Source organism: Eumetopias jubatus, unplaced genomic scaffold (assembly GCF_037043125.1).
Source record: "Eumetopias jubatus isolate StellerSeaLion01/CBP00866 unplaced genomic scaffold, mEumJub1_p1.0 scaffold_12, whole genome shotgun sequence".
Taxonomy (NCBI): domain Eukaryota; kingdom Metazoa; phylum Chordata; class Mammalia; order Carnivora; family Otariidae; genus Eumetopias; species Eumetopias jubatus.
Window position 1 is genome coordinate 95,369,320 of NW_028274818.1, and position 18,072 is coordinate 95,387,391.

The 18,072-nt window shown below is 39.8% G+C and overlaps 1 protein-coding gene and 1 pseudogene across 1 annotated transcript in view; one reads left to right on the plus strand and one right to left on the minus strand.

Annotated features, from left to right (window-relative positions):
- Window positions 1-11,077: 11,077 nt before the first annotated feature.
- ZNF713 (zinc finger protein 713) overlaps window positions 11,078-18,072 on the plus strand; it is a 45,762-nt gene continuing 38,767 nt past the window's right edge. The window contains exon 1 of the mRNA XM_028110268.2: window positions 11,078-11,164. Within this exon, the coding sequence (XP_027966069.1) occupies window positions 11,078-11,164 (87 nt within the window). The remainder of the gene's footprint in view (window positions 11,165-18,072) is intronic.
- LOC114214536 (frataxin, mitochondrial pseudogene) lies at window positions 17,012-17,671 on the minus strand (annotated as a pseudogene).

Consider the following 18,072-nt stretch of genomic DNA (forward strand, 5'->3'; position numbering starts at 1 on the left):
AATTATGCCAAAACTGTACATTGTTTGCTGTTGTCTATAACAGCAAAAAGAAAGAAAGAAAGAAAGAAAGATCCTGAAAAAGTTTATTAATAATGAAGTTGTTAAATAAATTTTGACTATTGCATGCAATTGATTATACTAGGACACTAATTTTTTTTATTTATTTGTTTATATATTTATATGTATATAAATATATATTTGTGTTTATTATTAGTTTTTAATTCCAGTATACTTAACATACAGTGTTACATTAACTTCAGGTGTACAATAAGTGATCTAGCAATTCTGTATATTACTCAGTGCTCACCATGATAAGTGTACTCTTTAATCCCCATCACCTATTTCACCTATCCCCCCCATCCACCTTACCCCTACCCACCTCCCCTGTGGTAACTATCAGTTTGTTCTCTAGCTATCTATCTATATATTTTTTTAAAGATTTTATTTGTTTGACAGAGAGAGCACAAGCAGAGGGAGAGAGAGGGAGAAGCAGGCTCCCTGCTGAGCAAGGAGCCCGATGCGGGACTCGATCCCAGGACCCTAGGATCATGACCCGGGCCGAAGGCAGCCGCTTAATCGACTGAGCCACCCAGGCGTCCCTTGTTCTCTATATTTAAGAGTCTATTTCTTGGTTTGTCTTTCTCTCTCTTTTTTTTTCCTTTGCTCATTTGTTTTGTTTCTTAAATTCCACATATGAATAAAATCATATGACATGTGTCTTTCTCTGACAAACTTATTTCAGTTAGCATGATATTCTGTAGCTCCATCCATGCTGTTGCAAATAGCAAGATTCCATTCTTTTTGATGGCTGAGTAATATCCTGTGTGTGTGTGTGTGTGTGTGTGTGTGTGTGTGTGCCACGTGTTGTTTTTTTTTTACAGTTTGTTTTTGTTTTGTTTTTTCTCTGTGGAAAGTGACCGTTTTTTTAATTTAAATTTTGTTAGCATATAGTGCAATATTGGTTTCTGGAGCAGATTTCAGTGATTCATCACTTACATACAACACACAGTGCTCCTCACAACAAGTGCCCTCTTTAATACCCATCTCCCATCCCCCACCCACATCCCTCCATCAACCCTCAGTTTGTTCTCTGTCTTTAAGAGTCACTTATGTCTTGTTTCCCTCTCTCTTTTTATTTTCCCCCTTCCCATATGTTCATCTGTTTTCTTTCTTAAATTCCACATATGAGTGAGATTATATGGTACTTGTCCTTCTCTGACTGACTTATTTCACTTAGCATAATACACTCTAGCTCCATCCATGTTGTTGCAAATGGCAGGGTTTCATTCTTTTTGATGGCTGAGTCATATTCCATTGTATACATATACCACATCTTCTTTATCCATTCATCAGTTGATTGATATTTGGGTTCTCTCCATAGTTTGGCTGTTGTTGATAATGCTGCTATAAACATTGGGGTGCAATGTACCCCTTCAAATCTGTATTTTTGTAACCTTGGAGTAAATACCTCATAGTGCAATTGCTGGGTGGTAGGGTAGTTCTATTTTTAACTTTTTGAGGAACCTCCACACTGTTCTCCAGAATGACTGCACTGGTTTGCATTCCCACCAACAGTGCAAGAGGGCTCCCTGTTGTCCACATCCTCACCAACACCTCTTGTTTCTTGTGTTGTTAATTTTATTTATTTTTTTTAAAGATTTTATTTATTTATTTGAGAGAGAGAGAGAGAGAGAGAGCACATGAGAGGGGGGAGGTTCAGAGGGAGAAGCAGACTCCCCGCTGAGCAGGGAACCTGATGCAGGACTCGATGCAGGACTCAATCCCGGGACTCTGGGATCATGACCTGAGCCAAAGGCAGTTGCTTAACCACGTGAGCCACCCAGGCGCCCTCTTTTGTTGTTAATTTTAGCCATGCTGACAGGTGTGAGGCCACATCTTTTTTATCCATTCATCTATTGATAGACATGGGCTGCTTTCATAAATTGGCTATTGTAAACAGTGCTGCAGTAAACATAGAGGTGCATGTATCCCTTTGAATTAGTGTTTTTGTACTCTGGGGTAAATACCCACTTAGTGTCATTGCTGGATTGTAGGGCAGTTCCACTTTTAACTTTTTGAGAAACCTCCATACTGTTTTCCACAGTGGCTGCACCAGTTTGCATTCCCCCCAACAGTACAACAGGGTTCCCTTTTCTCCACAGCCTCACCAACACCTGTTGTTTCTTGTGTTGTTCATTTTAGCCATTCTGACAGGTGTGATATCTCATTGTACTTTTGATTTGCATTTCTCTCATGATGAGTGATATTGAGCATTTTTTTAATGTGTCCATTGGCCATCTGGATGTCTTCTTTGGAGAAATGTCTGTTCATTTCTTATTTATTTATTTACTTGTTTATTTACTTATTATTTTAAATATTCCTGGTGTGGAGCCCAGTTCACAACCCTGAGATCAAGACCTGAACTGAAATTGAGAGTCAGACACTTAACTGACTGAGCCACCCAGGCACCCCTGCTCATTTCTTCTGCCAGTTTTTAATTGGATTATTTGTTTTTTGACTGTTAAGTTGTATAAATTCTTTGTATATTTTGGATACTAGCCCTTCATCAGATATGTCATTTGCAAACATCTTCTCCCATTCAGTAGGTTACTTTTACTTTTGTTGATTGTTTCTTTTGATGTGCAGAAGCTTTTTATTTTGATGAAGTCCCAATAGTTTATTTTTGCTTTTATTTTCCTTGCCTCAGGAGACATATCTAGAAAAATGTTGCTATAGTCAATATCAGAGACATTACTGCCTGTGCGGTCTAATAGAATTTTTTGTGGTTTCAGGTCTCACATTTAGGTCTTTAATCCATTTTGAATTTAAATTTGTATATGGCATAAGAAAGTGGTCCAGTTTCATTCTCTTGCACATAGCTGTCCAGTTTTCCCAACACCATTTGTTGAAGAGACTGTATGACCCTAATTTTTTAATGATATTTAGAGTTTTGTCTTCTGTCCTGAAGTGATATACACAATATTGTTAATTAAAATCCACATTTCAAAAAAGAAAATTATATATATAATAATGATATATATATATATAATATTATAATATGTGTGTATATTTGCACAGAAAAGTAACTGGTTATCTCTGGGTGATGGTATGATTTTTTTTCTGCTTTTCTATATCTACAAAAAAACTTTGTTTTAATATTTGTCAGAAAATAAAATGAAGGTATTTCCAAGGTAGAGAAGGAGTGTGGAGAAAGATCAGTCTGGCTACAGTATGAAGAAAATATTGGACTAAAGTCAAGGACTAGTTCGATGAGTGTGGCAGTAGCCAAAGTGAGAGATGATAGTGGCTTGAATCAAGGTAGTAGATTTGAAGATGGAGCATTCACTACATATTTAAAGGGGATAAATTTACCAGGATTTGACTTTAATTGAAGAGAGACACTAAGGGAAAGAAAGAGAGGTCAGGAACGGTATTCAGGTTTCAGGCTTGCTGGTGCTATTCATTGAGATAGGGAATTTAATAGGAGAGTAAAAATAATATGTAACATGTAAATATGGCTACCATGTGCTATTATGTTCTAAATGTTTTCAGAATATTCACTCACTTAATCCTCACAACAAACCCATGAGGTAAGTACTATTATTATTAGTTTTGCAGATGAAGAAAGTGAAGCATAGAAAGGTTGACTAACTTACACAACCAAACTCACACAGCTAGTAAGTTGTGGAGCTGGGAATCAAACCCAATCAGTTTGGCAGTAGAGTTGGTATTCATACATACTTCACTCTGTTACAAATATATGACAGGAGGCTTAAGAGAAAATGAGTTTTGGACATGTTAGGTTTGAGAAATCTGAGAGACATCTGCCTGGAGATGTCCACTAAGGTCGTTGGGTATGTATGTGGTTATGTAGCTCAGAAGAGATGTTCACTGAAACCATGGCAGTGGATAAAGCTGAAGGAAACCACCTGAGAGTAAATAGAAGAGAATAAATACAAATACTAACAAATGGATATAACTGTATTACAAGTGAATGACAACCACACTGAAGGAAGTGGCAAAGAAAATAATTCACCCAAATAACTTCAGGAAACACTCTCTTGGTTGGATACTGTTTAACTAAAGACAAAGAGAACTCTACATAAATGCTGTAATCAAGTTAATGAATGTGTTTCTCACAGGGATATGAGTTAATTCTGAAACTATGTATATACTAAAATTGAACAAATAAGTAAACATATTGTGGATACTAAGAGTCAACAATTTTTTACTGTTGAAGAAAGAAGTTACCAATGACGAGAGGAAGAAGTCTAAAATGAGCCCTGAGGTTTTGGATTGGAATCAGAGGTGTCAGTATGAACTCATGGCATTTAATAACATAGATGAACACAATAGAAGTATGTATGTGTCTGATTAATACGCATACATATATATCTCTATCTCTGCTAGAGGGCCTAGAAGCAATGATACCCCAGTAGCAGTGAGCACAACTAGCACTCAGATCTTTGTTTCTAACTAAGCATTTCTCCAATAAAAGGAACTCTGGCTGTTTGGACAAGTAGTTGATTTCCAGGGCTGGGCAGGGATAATACAAGAGCCTGAAACATCTTATGGTGCCAGGAAGTGCTCAAAATAGGATAGAGGTTGGTCAAAATAACACAGGAGCCTTCTACTAGCCAAAACTGAAACAATTTGTACAATAAAATAAATAATGATAATATTGGAGTTTATAAAAAAATAAATATTCATGAGTTTATAGAGATATAAATAAACTAGTAAATAAATGATAAGAGATAAGGAGCAGCTTTTCCTTACAGAAAAATTCCATTAATAAATTAGTGGGAAAGAGAAATAGAGAAATCACCATTCGGCAAACACCATATTACTAATTGTTGCAGACAAGGTACACTGATGGATGCTAAAATTAGTGGTTTTGACCTATGATCTCACTTATATGTGGGATTTAAGAAAGAAAACAGATGAACATATGGGAAGGGGGAAAAGAAAAAAAGGAGAGAGTGAAGCAAGCCCTAAGTGACTTTTTTTTTTAATATTTTATTTATTTATTTGACAGAGAGCGAGAGAGGGAACACAAGCAGGGGGAGTGGGAGAGGGAGAAGCAGGCTTCCCGCTGAGCAGGGAGTCCGATGTGGGACTCAATCCCAGGACCCTGGGATCATGACCTGAGCCGAAGGCAGACGCTTAACGACTGAGCCCTTACAGATAGAGAACAAACTGAGGGTTGATGGAAGGATGTGGGTGGGGGATGGGCTAGGTGGATGATGGGTATTAAAGAGGGCACTTGTTGTGAGCATCGTGTGTTGTACGTAAGTGATGAATCATTGAAATCTACTCCAGAAACCAATATTGCACTATATGTTAATTTAAAAAATTTTAAATAAATAAAACTTAAGCTAAAAAAATTAAAATTAGTGGGTTTGAGAAGAATCCAGATATTTGTATAGTATCTCCCCAAGATATTTATTAGCTACAAAGAGAAAGGTGGTAGCTTTACAATGGAGAAATGGGGTAAACACCACCTTAACCCAGTGATAAAGGTTAAAATTATCATTAATGAGGCATAGCAGCATCCTAAACCCATGAATATGATGCACTAAGAAAGATACAAAATCACTTCTGTGATATTCCCAAAAATACTTAACTTCTTTCCAATCATGAGAAAACAGACAAACCCAAATTAAGGGACCCTGCAAAATATCAGTAGTCTTCAAAAGTAGTAAGCTCATGAAAGACAGAAAGGCTGAGGAACTTATAGATTGGAGAAGACCAAGGCGGGAAAAAGTAACTAAATGCCATGTGAGATCCTGGATCAGGGAAAAAATATTCGTGGAGAAACTGGTAAATTTTGAATAGTTTGAATTAATAGTATTATACCAATTTAAGTTCCTGGTTTTGATTATTGTACCCTGGTCTTATAAAACATTAACATTAGGACAAGTGGGGTGGAATGTACGTGGGAATTGTGTACTGCTTTTGCAACTTTACTATAAGTCTAAAATTGGTTCAAAATAAAAAGTTAAAAAATGAAAAAATAGAAGAGTAAACAGCAGAACCCTTTCACTTACTTACTTAGCAAATATTATTGAGTACCTACTATGAGCCACATACTGAGAGCATTAAAAGTAGAATAGTAAATAAAACAGAACAGCTTCCTGCCTTCATGGAGGTTAACATCACACAATGGTGAGGTATAAATAAAAATAATGACTATACAAATAATTACAATGATAAAAAGTGCTAGCAAAAACAGGAAGATGTCAACGAGGGACCTCACTTGGTCTGTGATATCAAAATCTTCCTTGATTTAAGCTGAGACCTGAAGGAAGAGTAGGTATCATCTGGAGAGGAGGGGCAGGGGAGATATACCGCACATGGCACACTTAAGGACTTAAAAGCAGAACAGTGTAAATGAAGCCTTAAAAACAAGCAGGAGAGTGTCTTGAGAAGTCAGGAAGCGGTCATAGGATTTTTTATGGCCTTGTACTCCAGCCTAAGAACTGTAGAGAGCCACTAAAGAATTTCAGAGTGAAGGACTGATGTGATCAGGTTTGTATATTTTACAAGTAAAGATGCCTTTACTTCACTTGTGGAGGGAACAAAAATAGATACTGGAAAATCCTAAGGAACAACAATATGTAAGTGATAAGCAGAGGAAAAGGGACGAGTGCATACCTCACTGAGAAAGACGGTGGACATAAAGCAAAACACAGTCGTCCACAGTGCCAGATACCCATCAGAGCTCAAGAAGTAACGAACTCCAGGGCGCCTGGGTGGCTCAGTTGGTTAAGTGACTGCCTTCCGCTCAGGTCATGATCCTGGAGTCCCAGGACCGAGTCCCGTATCGGGCTCCCTGCTCAGCGGGGAGTCTGCTTCTCCTTCTGACCCTCTTCCCTCTTGTGCTATCTCTCATTCTCTCTCTCTCAAATAAATAAATAAATAAATAAATAAATAAATAAATAAATAAATAAATAAAATCTTTAAAAAAAAAAAGAAGAAGAAGAAGAAGTAACGAACTCCATTGCTTGAACAACATCAGGGTTTTTGGTATTCCTACCCAGAGCAGTTTCAGTGGTGTGCTGACGGTAGAACAGAGGAAAGGTCATAGATAATCGAAAAATAAATAGGTAATGAGGAAGTAGAGACAAGTATTGACAATCCTTTGAAGAGTTGTAGCCTTGAAAAAAGAATGGATGGTAGTTACAAATGGGCACATAGCCAGTGAAAGTTTTTAATGGTGGGAGATATAGTAAAAGGTTTTAAATTATGACAGGAAGGAGTCCATAAAAGTGACAGATAAAGTTGAAGATAGAGGAATGAGAAGATATATGCTAGATTCGGGCCTGTAGTCAGTCTAGAGAGAAAGGTCTGATTCCAGGGAAGAAATACTTCTTAAAGCAAGTCTCTGGGCCAAGAATACCCCCCAGAGATGCTATTTCATTATGTCTGGGATAGGACCAGTGAATCTCCTTTTCAGCAAATGGCATGATTCAAGTGATCTTCAGACCACGCTATGACAAACACTGCTCTTTTTTCTATTTTTCCATTATATTAAGCCATTCCTGTCTTCATTTCCTTACCCATCCATCCAGTCCAGAACCTAAGGTCTCCTGATTCATAGTCTAGTGTTTTATAAGGTAAGAAAGACTTCAAAAGTGCTGTGGTACTGGAAGTAGGTGACTGAAATAGAATGAAGGTGAAAATCATTGGCATTGAGGAAGTTAAGGAGATGAGAGGCCCTGATAGTTGCTCTGAATTCCTGCTTGCATCAGAATCACTTGTGAGGTACTTAAAAAAATGTGTAGATGCCAGACTTCATCTCAACAGATTCTGGTTTAGTAGCTCTTGGGTGGAGCCTGGACATGTATACATTTACAGATGTATAATTTAAAATCTGGGCTGAGTTTAATGCATGGCCCCGATTGAGAACTACTACAGAAGTTTTCTACATGGTCAATAAAGTTCACTGATTTTTGGAAGAGCTTGGAGGGAAGGGTGTTGGGGTTTTTTATTGTTATGTTAATCACCATACATTACATCATTAGTTCTTGATGTAGTGTTCCATGATTCATTGTTTGTGCATAACACCCAGTGCTCCATGCAGAATGTGCCCTCTTTAATACCCATCACCAGGCTAACCCATCCCCCCACCCGCCTCCCCTCTAGAACCCTCAGTTTGTTTTTCAGAGTCCATCATCTCTCATGGTTTGTCTTGGAGGGAAGGGTGTTAAGTCCAAAGTCATTTTTCATCTGAATTGATTATAATTCTAGTATTCCTTAGGCAGTCAAGGGAATTTGTTACTTTCCAAGCCATCATGGTTACTTATTTGAAAAAGCCTGTGGTAATCCTACAGGCTTCTCTGGAAAAGTCTATATGTGTATTGTATGAAAAATTACACACAGTTTGGGGGTGGGGACTGGTTGGTTTTGGGCGGTTTTGTGTATGTACCTTTCCAATACAGGAATTAAAAGGGAAATTATGAGAAGAAAGGAGATCAGATAAAAAAAAAATGGTAGAGGGGTGCCTGAGTGGCTCAGCCGGTTAAGCGTCTGCCTTCAGCTCAGGTCAAAATGTCAGGGTCACCTAGAGATCCGTATCAGGCTCCCTGCTCAGCGGGGAGTCTTCTCCCTCTGACTCTGTCGCTCCCCCTGCTTGTGCTCTCTCACTGTCCCTCAAATAAATAAATAAAATCTTTAAAAAAAAAATGGTAGAGAACAAGTACTAAGAAGAACTTCAGAGTATACTAGAAGGAACCTAGGGCTGTGAACCAGGAGATCTTCAGTTTTAGAATCCTTCACTAAACCAAAAAACAGAACTAAATCATTGTTTACAAAGGTGTGTTCTTTGGAACCCTAGTCCCATCAGATGCCATAAAAAATTCTCAAATAACAAAATTTGCATAGAATATATATTTGACACAGTCCTCATCTCCTTGGGTTCACACATATGTAGGAGAAACCCTGTTCTGCCTAACTTGATAAATGCAGGGTTTTTTTGGTTGTGAATAGGTGGTTTTGAGGTGATTGGGTTTGAAACGTCAGAGCATTCACATAGATTCTGTCTGGCTCTTTAGAGAGTAGGACCTTTTTAGACCTTTGCTTGGTGAAATAGGACCTGCTTCTTAAAGTGCTTCCAAATTACTCCTGAAAGGTCTGTTTCTTAGTCAACTGGTTGTAAAATTTTGGATTCATGCCATATCTTGAGCAGTGAATGGCTTCCTCATCTAATAGGACAATTCCACTGGAACTGTGATTTTCTCTTTTTAAAAAAATTCCTTCTCAGGAATGACTTCATTATTCAGTGCCATTACTAACTTTGGAGAGAAATTTTTCAGACCAAGCTTTGTGAACAGAAAAAGAATGTGTTCTCCCATGTTTATTAGCAGTTCAATACATTTTACTCTCGTTAATTTTGGTGAAAGTCTTTCTGAAAATCTTTCACTAAGGAAGGACCACGTTTTTTTTTTTTTTCTCAGAAGGTGGGTAAGAACTGAGGCTAAAGTTTATTGTGGCTGATGGATCTGTACATCTCTGCTTTTTGTAATGTGTGAATCTGAGAAATTCTTTAAAAATGCTTTCTGACTGTTTTTAAAGAATTCTATACGGTAGCATGCCCCGTCTTCATGAATGGGTAGCTTATATGTTTCTTTACAGACTCTCTAGGTCCCGAGGTGACTGAGGCTGCTGGATTTCTTTTGTTGACTGGTGCATCTCATCACAGGTGCTCAATCTGATATTGTATCTTACAAGATCCCTGCCAGGAGAGAGATTCGAATATCATAGTGAAGTCTGTACATGAAGGATTGATGCCTTTAGGGGAAAAAAAGTAATAGCCACCTTCAGGAACCGCCACATCTCAACTCTGCATGAACAAAGCAAGATTCTGAGAGTGGCTGCACCTGAGAAGCAGAAATCATTCTTGTGGATTGCCATTGGCTCCTGAGGCTCTCATCAGAGATGAGGCACCTTTAATACCTGAGAGTGACTATTCTCCATAAGGCACTGGAAAATCAGCTTTCAGGGACTGACAAGGACACTGAAGCTGTTAGTAATAGTGTATCTACTGATGTCCCTCTAGAAGAGAGCAAAGCTTTGATGATATTACAACTTAAGAACTGCAAAGAGGTGTAGTAATCCTGATGGAGGACTGAATCCAGGTACTCAAAAAAGAAGGTAAACATTCTGAAAAATGAGAAGAGTGAAATCTCCATTGTGTATTAGATCATCTTAAAAAGAGTAAAGGAAAGATCTCTGGAGTTTGAGTTTGGGGATGAATTTATCCTCTTAAAGAATAAGATTAGTCTCTCAACATGTTTTCTGTATCAGTTCATCTCAGTGGTTCTCATTTCCTACTTAGAATCACTTGGAGACTTTAGAATTTAAAATGCTGTTTCCCAGGCCCACCCCAGACCAATTTGTATAATACTGGATTTATTCAAATCTCTGGGCTAGATGGGTGATGGGTATTAAGGAGGGCACTTGTTATGATGAGCACTGGGTGTTGTATGTAAGTCATGAATCATTGAGTTCCCCTCCTGAAACCAATATCCCACTATATGTTAACTAAGTAGAATTTAAATAAAAATTAAAAAAAAAAATCTCTGGGAATAGGGGCTGAGCATTGGCATTTTAAAAAAAAATTCCCCAGGTTGGGGCACCTGGGTGGTTCAGTCGTTAGGCATCTGCCTTCGGGTCAGGTCATGATCCCAGGGTCCTGGGATCGAGCCCCGCATCGGACTCCCTGCACAGCGGGAGGCCTGCCTCTCCCTCTCTCACTCCCCTTGCTTGTGTTCCTTCTCTCACTGTGTCTCTCTCTGTCAAATAAATAAATAAAATCTTAAAAAAAAAAAAAATCCCCAGGTTGTGTAGTCAGGGCTAAAAACCACTGAGCTTTCTTGAGCTTCCTATATGCCACAATAAGAGAAAGAGAAAATCTGACATTGAATTCCTCAATAAATTATCCAGCCTTTAAGCTTATGTCCTAAAGGGCTTCTCTCTAAACTATCTGCCATTCTAACAGGAAGCAAAAATTCCAAGAGTTAGTTTCAGCATTATTACCATGTATTTACCAGATGCTTCTTTTTTCTTTTTCCCAGTTATGCCCTCTCACAATGCTATACTTTCCCAAGGGGGGAACATGGAGGAGAAAGAAATGAGTGATGGATCACAGATAGTCAGGTCTCAGGTAAGTTCAGTTTTACTCTCCTCTGAAATGCTGTTATAGTTCTAAGAATATGGGTACTTCTATTTTTCAATTCTCAGAAGTGAATCCAGAGCCCTTGAGACTCTTGGGACAGATAATTTCTATAGGATGTTTCCCATTCACCTTATATACCCTGTATAGCTCTTCTCTCCTTCCAGCATTTTTAGCAGATCATGGGCTCATGTCTGGGCTAGATATTGTATAAGAAACAAAAGAAACTATAGACTATCTTTTAATCACCCATCACTTAAACAACTCACCAGACTTTAACACACTTGCTGTTCTCTCTGTAAACAATCAGTGATGCCCAGGTCACAATGACTGCTTGGAGCTAATGGCATTATTAAATATGCCTGAGGACATCTGCCAGGAGTTAATATTTATCAAGAATCTGTTGTACTTCTTGCAAAACCTGTTTAAGCCTATTGTTACTGTTCTATAATTTGATTAAGTATTATGTAAACTGATGAGGTAGAACTATGACAAGGAGTTTTTTCTGTGAAAACTAGTTGAAAGCTTTGGAAAGACCTTATAAATGCCAGTCACTTTTTAAAAAATTGCTATCAAATTATGTGTTAGCAAACTGTAACACACTGAAGGAAAATCATAAAAATCTTAGAGTATTCTACACCTATATTAGTTCCCAAGTGTCCCTTGTTTGTTGCATTTTAATGAAACAGAAACTGATGCATTATGGGTATGGACACGTGATCATTAAAATCACTCTCAGAAAACGTTTCGTTTCACATCAGAAGATGAGCACATGAATATACAATTATATATTTCAAATTAAAATGTTTAAGATATCTTCTGTGGATCTCAACTTTAACTAGCTTTTTAGCTTAACACACCAGATACTAGTATCAATTGCTTCAAATAGGAGGACTTCTCTTGTTCCAAATTATATGAGATAAACATTATCTGTAGGTAGCCAATAAACTCATCAGAGGAGATTTTTACACACCTAAACCACACATTTAAAAAAGTGTAATGTTGGATTGCTACTAAGAATACAAAATACAACAAATACAAGAGGTACTCAGAGAAAGGAGAAATTTTACTGAGACTAGAAGGATGAGGGTAGACTTCATAAGGAAGGTGGAGTTTGAATTTGTGCTGATACTGGTTAGATTTGAAGATTAAAGAAGACAGGGCCATTGCAGACAGGAAATAAAATTTATGCAAAAGCAGGGACAATAAGGAGACTGTCAGCTCGAGCTGAGCATTTATTTGGAATGTTACTGCTTGGGATCTTTGGGTTGCAGGGAACAGATTTATTCAGTTTACTCTTAATTATAAGCCTCCCCACAGACAGGACTAGAAAGACATCAAAAACTAAAGTGCTATATCTGCTTCTTGGCATTCTAGCCAAAGGAGTTTAATTCTCCAGAACGACTTATTATGTTAAGAAAGAAGATGGTTCATTCAACAAGTATTTTTTGAGCAGCTACAATGTGCCAGAAATTGTTCTTGGCATCAGATATACGTCAGTAAGCAAAATAGGTATTCCTAAATCCAAGTTGCTTATAGTGCAACAGAAACAGTCACTCAACAAATATAGTAAAAATTGCAAATTAAGATGTTTATTATACAAAATAAGAATAAGGTGCTGTGAATGTGCATTAGGGAATCAGGGAAGAAATTTCACTTCTTTAGGGAAGTGAAATTTAAGGTGAGATGTGAAGGATATATAAGAGTTATAAAAACTAAGTGGGGAATAAAAGTATTTTAGGCATGTGGTAAACATTATGTGTAAAAACTATGGGTATATTTAAGAAGTTAAAAGACCACCATTGTTGGAATGGAGGGAGGGAGAAAATGACTTGAGATAAGCTTGGGGAAGTATGCATGGCCTAAGTATACAGGCCCTTGTGACCATGAAGAAAAGCTTGGATTTTATTCTAAATGTAGTAGAAAGCCTTGGAAGGAAGTTAAGCAGGATAGTAAAATAATAATTAACTGAATTCTACTTTAAAAATCACCCAGGTGTGGGGTGCCTAGGTGAGTCAGTTGGTTAAGTGTCCGACTCTGGGTTTCGGCTCAGGTCGTGATCTTGAGGTCGTGTGATCAAGCCCCTCATTGGGCTCTGTGCTCAGCAAGTAGTCTGCTTCAGATTCTCTCTCCCTCTTCCTCCTGCTCTCTCTCTCAAATAAATAAATAAAATCTTAAAAAAAAAAATCACCCAGGTGTGTGGTATATGACAAGTGAATTTGTGAGCAGCAAGAATGGAAGGAGGAGAAATCCACTTAGGAAGCTACTGCCATATTGTATATGATAGAAAGTAATAGCTTAAAACCGGAAGGTGGAGAAAAATAGGTGGATTTGAGGGCTTTGCTTTGGGAAACAGCAGAGATTAGCAAGAGTGGTAAAGGCAAAGGAAGAAAAAAGGTGATTTCAAAAGGATGTAGCCCAGGAAGTGGCAGGGTAATGGTAAATCAGATCATGTCACTGCTCTGCTCAGAATGCATGGTTCCCACTTCACTCAGAGTGAAAGCCAAAGTCTTCATGATGGCCCAAACAGCCCTATGGAATCTGGGCCTGTTTCCCCTCTAACTTCATCATTTACTTTTCTACCTCTTGCTCATTCCACTCTAGCCACAGTGGTCACATTTTTCTTCCTTAAACATGCCACACACACTGTTGCCTTAGGGCCTTTGTACTGCTAACTTTGCAAGTCTTTTTTCAAATATCACCTCTCCGGTGACATCTTTCCTGACCATCCTTTGTAAAGTTGCAACTGCCTCACCCCTCACATTGTCAGACCCTCTTACTCTACTCTTCTTTTATCTTCTAACATAATGTATAATTTACCCAGTTACCATGTTTTTTGTCTACTTTCCCCTGCTAGAATGTAAGTAAGTTTCATAAGGGTGGGAAATTTTAGTCTCCCCCCCCCCCCCGGTATATCTCAAGCACCATGATTGTCACGTAGGAAGTACTAAATATTTCTTGAACAAATAGGAATTGGCATATTATAAAGATTGCATCTCAAACCAGTGGTGAAAAGATAGTTTATTCAATAATTGATGTTGACATTTCTGGGGAGCCATCTGGAAAAAGGTAACGTTGAATCCATACCTCATACTTTACATTAGGATAGTCCTCAAATGGATCAAAGATTTAAATGTGAAAAATTAAGCCATAAAAATTTTATAAGAGGGGTGCCTGGGCCGCTTAGTGGGTTAAGCGTCAGCCTTTGCCTCAGGTCATGATCCCAGAGTCCTGGGATAAACCCCCACGTCAGGCTTCCTGCTTAGCAGGAAGAGTCTGCTTCTCCCTTTTCCTCTGCCCCACCACTGCTCATGCTGGCTTTCTCTCTCTCTCTTTCTCTCTCAAATAAATAAATAAAATCTATAAAAAAAATTATAAGAAAAAAATGGAAGATGTAAGACCAGACACCATAAAACTCCTAGAAGAAAACAAAGGTGGTAAGCTCCTTGGCATCGGTCTAAGTGATATTTTTGGGGATCTGACTCCAGAAGCAATGGCTACAAAAGCAAAAATAAACAAATGGGACTCCACCAAACCAAAAGGCTTCTGCACAGGGAAAGAAACCATCTACAAAATAAAACAGGAACCTACTGAGTGGGAAAAGGTACCTGCAATCACATATCAGATAAGGGGTTAATACCCAGAACATAGAGAGAACTCATATAGGTCAGTAACAAAAAAAAAAAAAAAAAAAAATCCAATTTAAAAAATGAGCAGAGGATCTGAATAGACATTTTTTCCAAAGAAGACATACGGACCAATGAAAAGATGCTCGACATCACTAATCATTAGGGAAATGCAAGCCAAAACCACAGTGAGATATTACCTCACACCTGTCAGAATGACTATTATCAAAAAGACAAAAATTAACAAATGTTGGCAAGGCTGTAGAGTTGTTGGTGAGACTACATTAGTGCAGCCACTGTGGAAAACAGTATGGAGGTTGCTCAAAAAGTTAAAAATATAACTATCATACAATCCAGCAATTCCACTTCTGGGTATCTATACGAAGAAAACAAAAACACAAATTCAAAAAGATATATGCCCCCCTAGGTTCTTTATAGCATTGTTTATAATAGCCAAGATATGGAATCAAGCTAAATGTCCCTCAGTGGATGAATGGATAAAGAAGAGGCAGTGTGTGTGTGTGTGTGTGTGTGTGTGTGTGTGTGTGTGTGTGTGTGTGTAACAATGGAATACTATTTGGCCATAAAAAGGAATGCAATCTGAGAGAAGTCAAGATGGTGGAGTAGTAGGGGGCTTGCCTCATCCCTGGAACACAGCTAGATCAAATCATTTTGAACAACTAGGAAATCAGTCTGAGGATTAAGAAAACAGTCTGCACAATTGGGGGGAGCAAACATGGGAGGTGCAAGGTTCAGAGCCATGAACTGAGGGAGAGAAAAGCTGTGATGCCACGAAGGTGAGGGAACCCTTTTTGTGGAGCAAAGTCAGGAAGAGGGAGAAAGTGGGAGAGAGAGCAGCATGTAGGGTTCGTACAATCCCAGGTGAGGGGATCCCCTGGGTCGCACTGGAAGAGATCACTCCCCTTCCTGGAGTACATTTGGAAGAGGGTATTTTGCCTCTCTAAGGACAAAGGGCGCACAGGGAGCCAGTGAGCAGCTGTTCAGCAGCAGGGACAAAGAGGCACGGACAGACCTGGTCATAGCTTTTCACTGTGCATCACAATAGACTCCAGCCACTGTGCACACATCATGTGACTGCTTCTCTGGGACAGAACAGTGCCAGGTGCACCGTGAGGCTCTCCTCCAGGGAGAGGAGCAGGTCAGAGCCTTGTCAGGCCCTTTAAGATTTGAAGTTTTGAATCCCAACGACCAGCCAGAGATAAAACAGGAGAATTGTGACACCTGGCATGCCAACAGCTGGGCACAGACAAGTTGAGGGCAGTAATCTGACCAAAGCCTAGAACACAGGAGCTTGTTCCCTTTTCTGTGAGGGCCTCCTGACAGCAGCAGCCCCAAGTTCCCCTCCCCAGACAGAGAGGGAGGCACCATCTTTCACCCTCCTTGCCGACCAGCACTGTCAGACTTCAGAGAGAAACACAGCACCTCCAGTGGAGGCTGGAGTCCCTTACACCAAACCCCACCCCCTGCTCCGTGCAGGGGCATCTTTCCAAGGGCAGGTCTGTGAGCCAGCACAGCCGGCCTCTCCCTCGGAAGACCAACACAGGCTCCCCTGACCAACACAGGCACCCCTGAATGTACCAGGTCTGATGATCATACAGTGCTCCAAAGCATCAGCATCAGTTCTGGTGGAAATAGGACCAGGCTTGCTTTCTTTTTTTTTTTTAATTTATTTTAATTTTTTTAGTTAGTATTTATTTTATTTTTTATCTTCTTTATTTTTTGTTTGGGATTAGACTTATAGTTTTAGATTGTTGTCTTCATCAGGCTTATAGTTGTTTTTTTTGTTTGTTTATAGGCAACTCATTATTTAATGAGTCTCGTTTGGGGACAGAAAGGGGAGGTCGGCCAGCCCTCTTCATGTGGTTTTATGCAGTTAAGTCCTTCAAAGGACGAAGAGTGAAATCAAGTCATTTCTTCTCCTGAATTTTTCCTTCTTATTTTTCTTTGTTGTAAGGTATATATAAATGTATGAGTATAGGGACATTAGAAAAGAGAAGGGATCTCCTGTAAGGGAGGAAATCAGACAATAAATCCAAAAGCACTATGGAAATTACAAATCCGAACTTGGGGGAGGGTGGGGGCAACATGCTGTTTTCACAGAGCCCTTCCTTACACACCATGCAACTGTCCTCAAAAGCGGGAATGGAACAGACCTGACACTCAGCTGCAGGACGGAGCCGGGGTCTGGGCTTCAGAGCTGTTCATGTCTTTGGGATTGGGCTGGGCATCAAGCGCCTTTTCCAGATTAGGCCAGAGAAGATAAGTCCAGTTTGGTTTTCAAGGCTTTAGTCAGCTCCGTGGCCAGCAGCTCGTGGAAGGACACGCCGTCGTGTGCGTACACCCAGCTCTTCCCCGTCCAGTCATAGTGCTTGGGCCCACTGAAGGGTGAAGATAACCAGATCTGCTTGTTTGGGGTCTGCTTGTTGATCAGGTAGGTTCCTAGATCTCCACCCAGTTTAACTGTTAAAACACCACTCCCAAAGGAGACATCATAGTCTTCGAATGTGTAAGGTTTGTCTGCGAGGTCTTTGAAAAACTCTGCTAAGGAGTCCAGTGTCTTCTTCGCCAGTCTTTCATAGGTGGTCTCATCCAGAGAGCCAGGGTCGCCCAAAGTTCCTGCTGTCCTCATATCAAACAATGTGCTTTTTGACATCCATGATCTGATTGAGGCGGTGGAGGTTGACTAGTGTGGCTGGGTACACGGGTAGCTCCGTTCCCGATGTGCAGGCCCCGGGGGCCGTAGAGCGGAGCGTTCCTCGTGGGTCCCTGGGCCGATGCCCGCAGGGACTGAGCCCAGGGGCGCCGAGCGGGGCCGGAGGCTGGCAGCCACGTGGCACCCCAGCATCCACATGCTGCTCCCAGTCTGAGGCCGCTCCACCCTCCCACTCTGGGGACACGGCGGGGACACCTGGTGGCTATGGCTGGCAGGCATTGCAGTTCGGCTCCTCGCTCAGGTCACCTCTTCTCCAGGCTTATAGGGGTTTTTTTGTTTGTTTCCTTTTATGTTCCTTTTCCTTTTCTCCTTTCTTGGATGAGGTCTTTTTTTTAACCAGGCTTATCTTAACAAATAAATCAAATCACACCACACCCTACTGCAAGCAAGGAGGAACTGTGTAGAGGACTCACCCGAGGGAAAGAGCAGCCAAAACACAACATCAGAGTGCACACAGCATACACCAGAAACACTTCCTGAAGCACCAGGTTGTGGACAGTGTATGACCCCTTCTTAATACAGTATTACTCTCAGGAGCA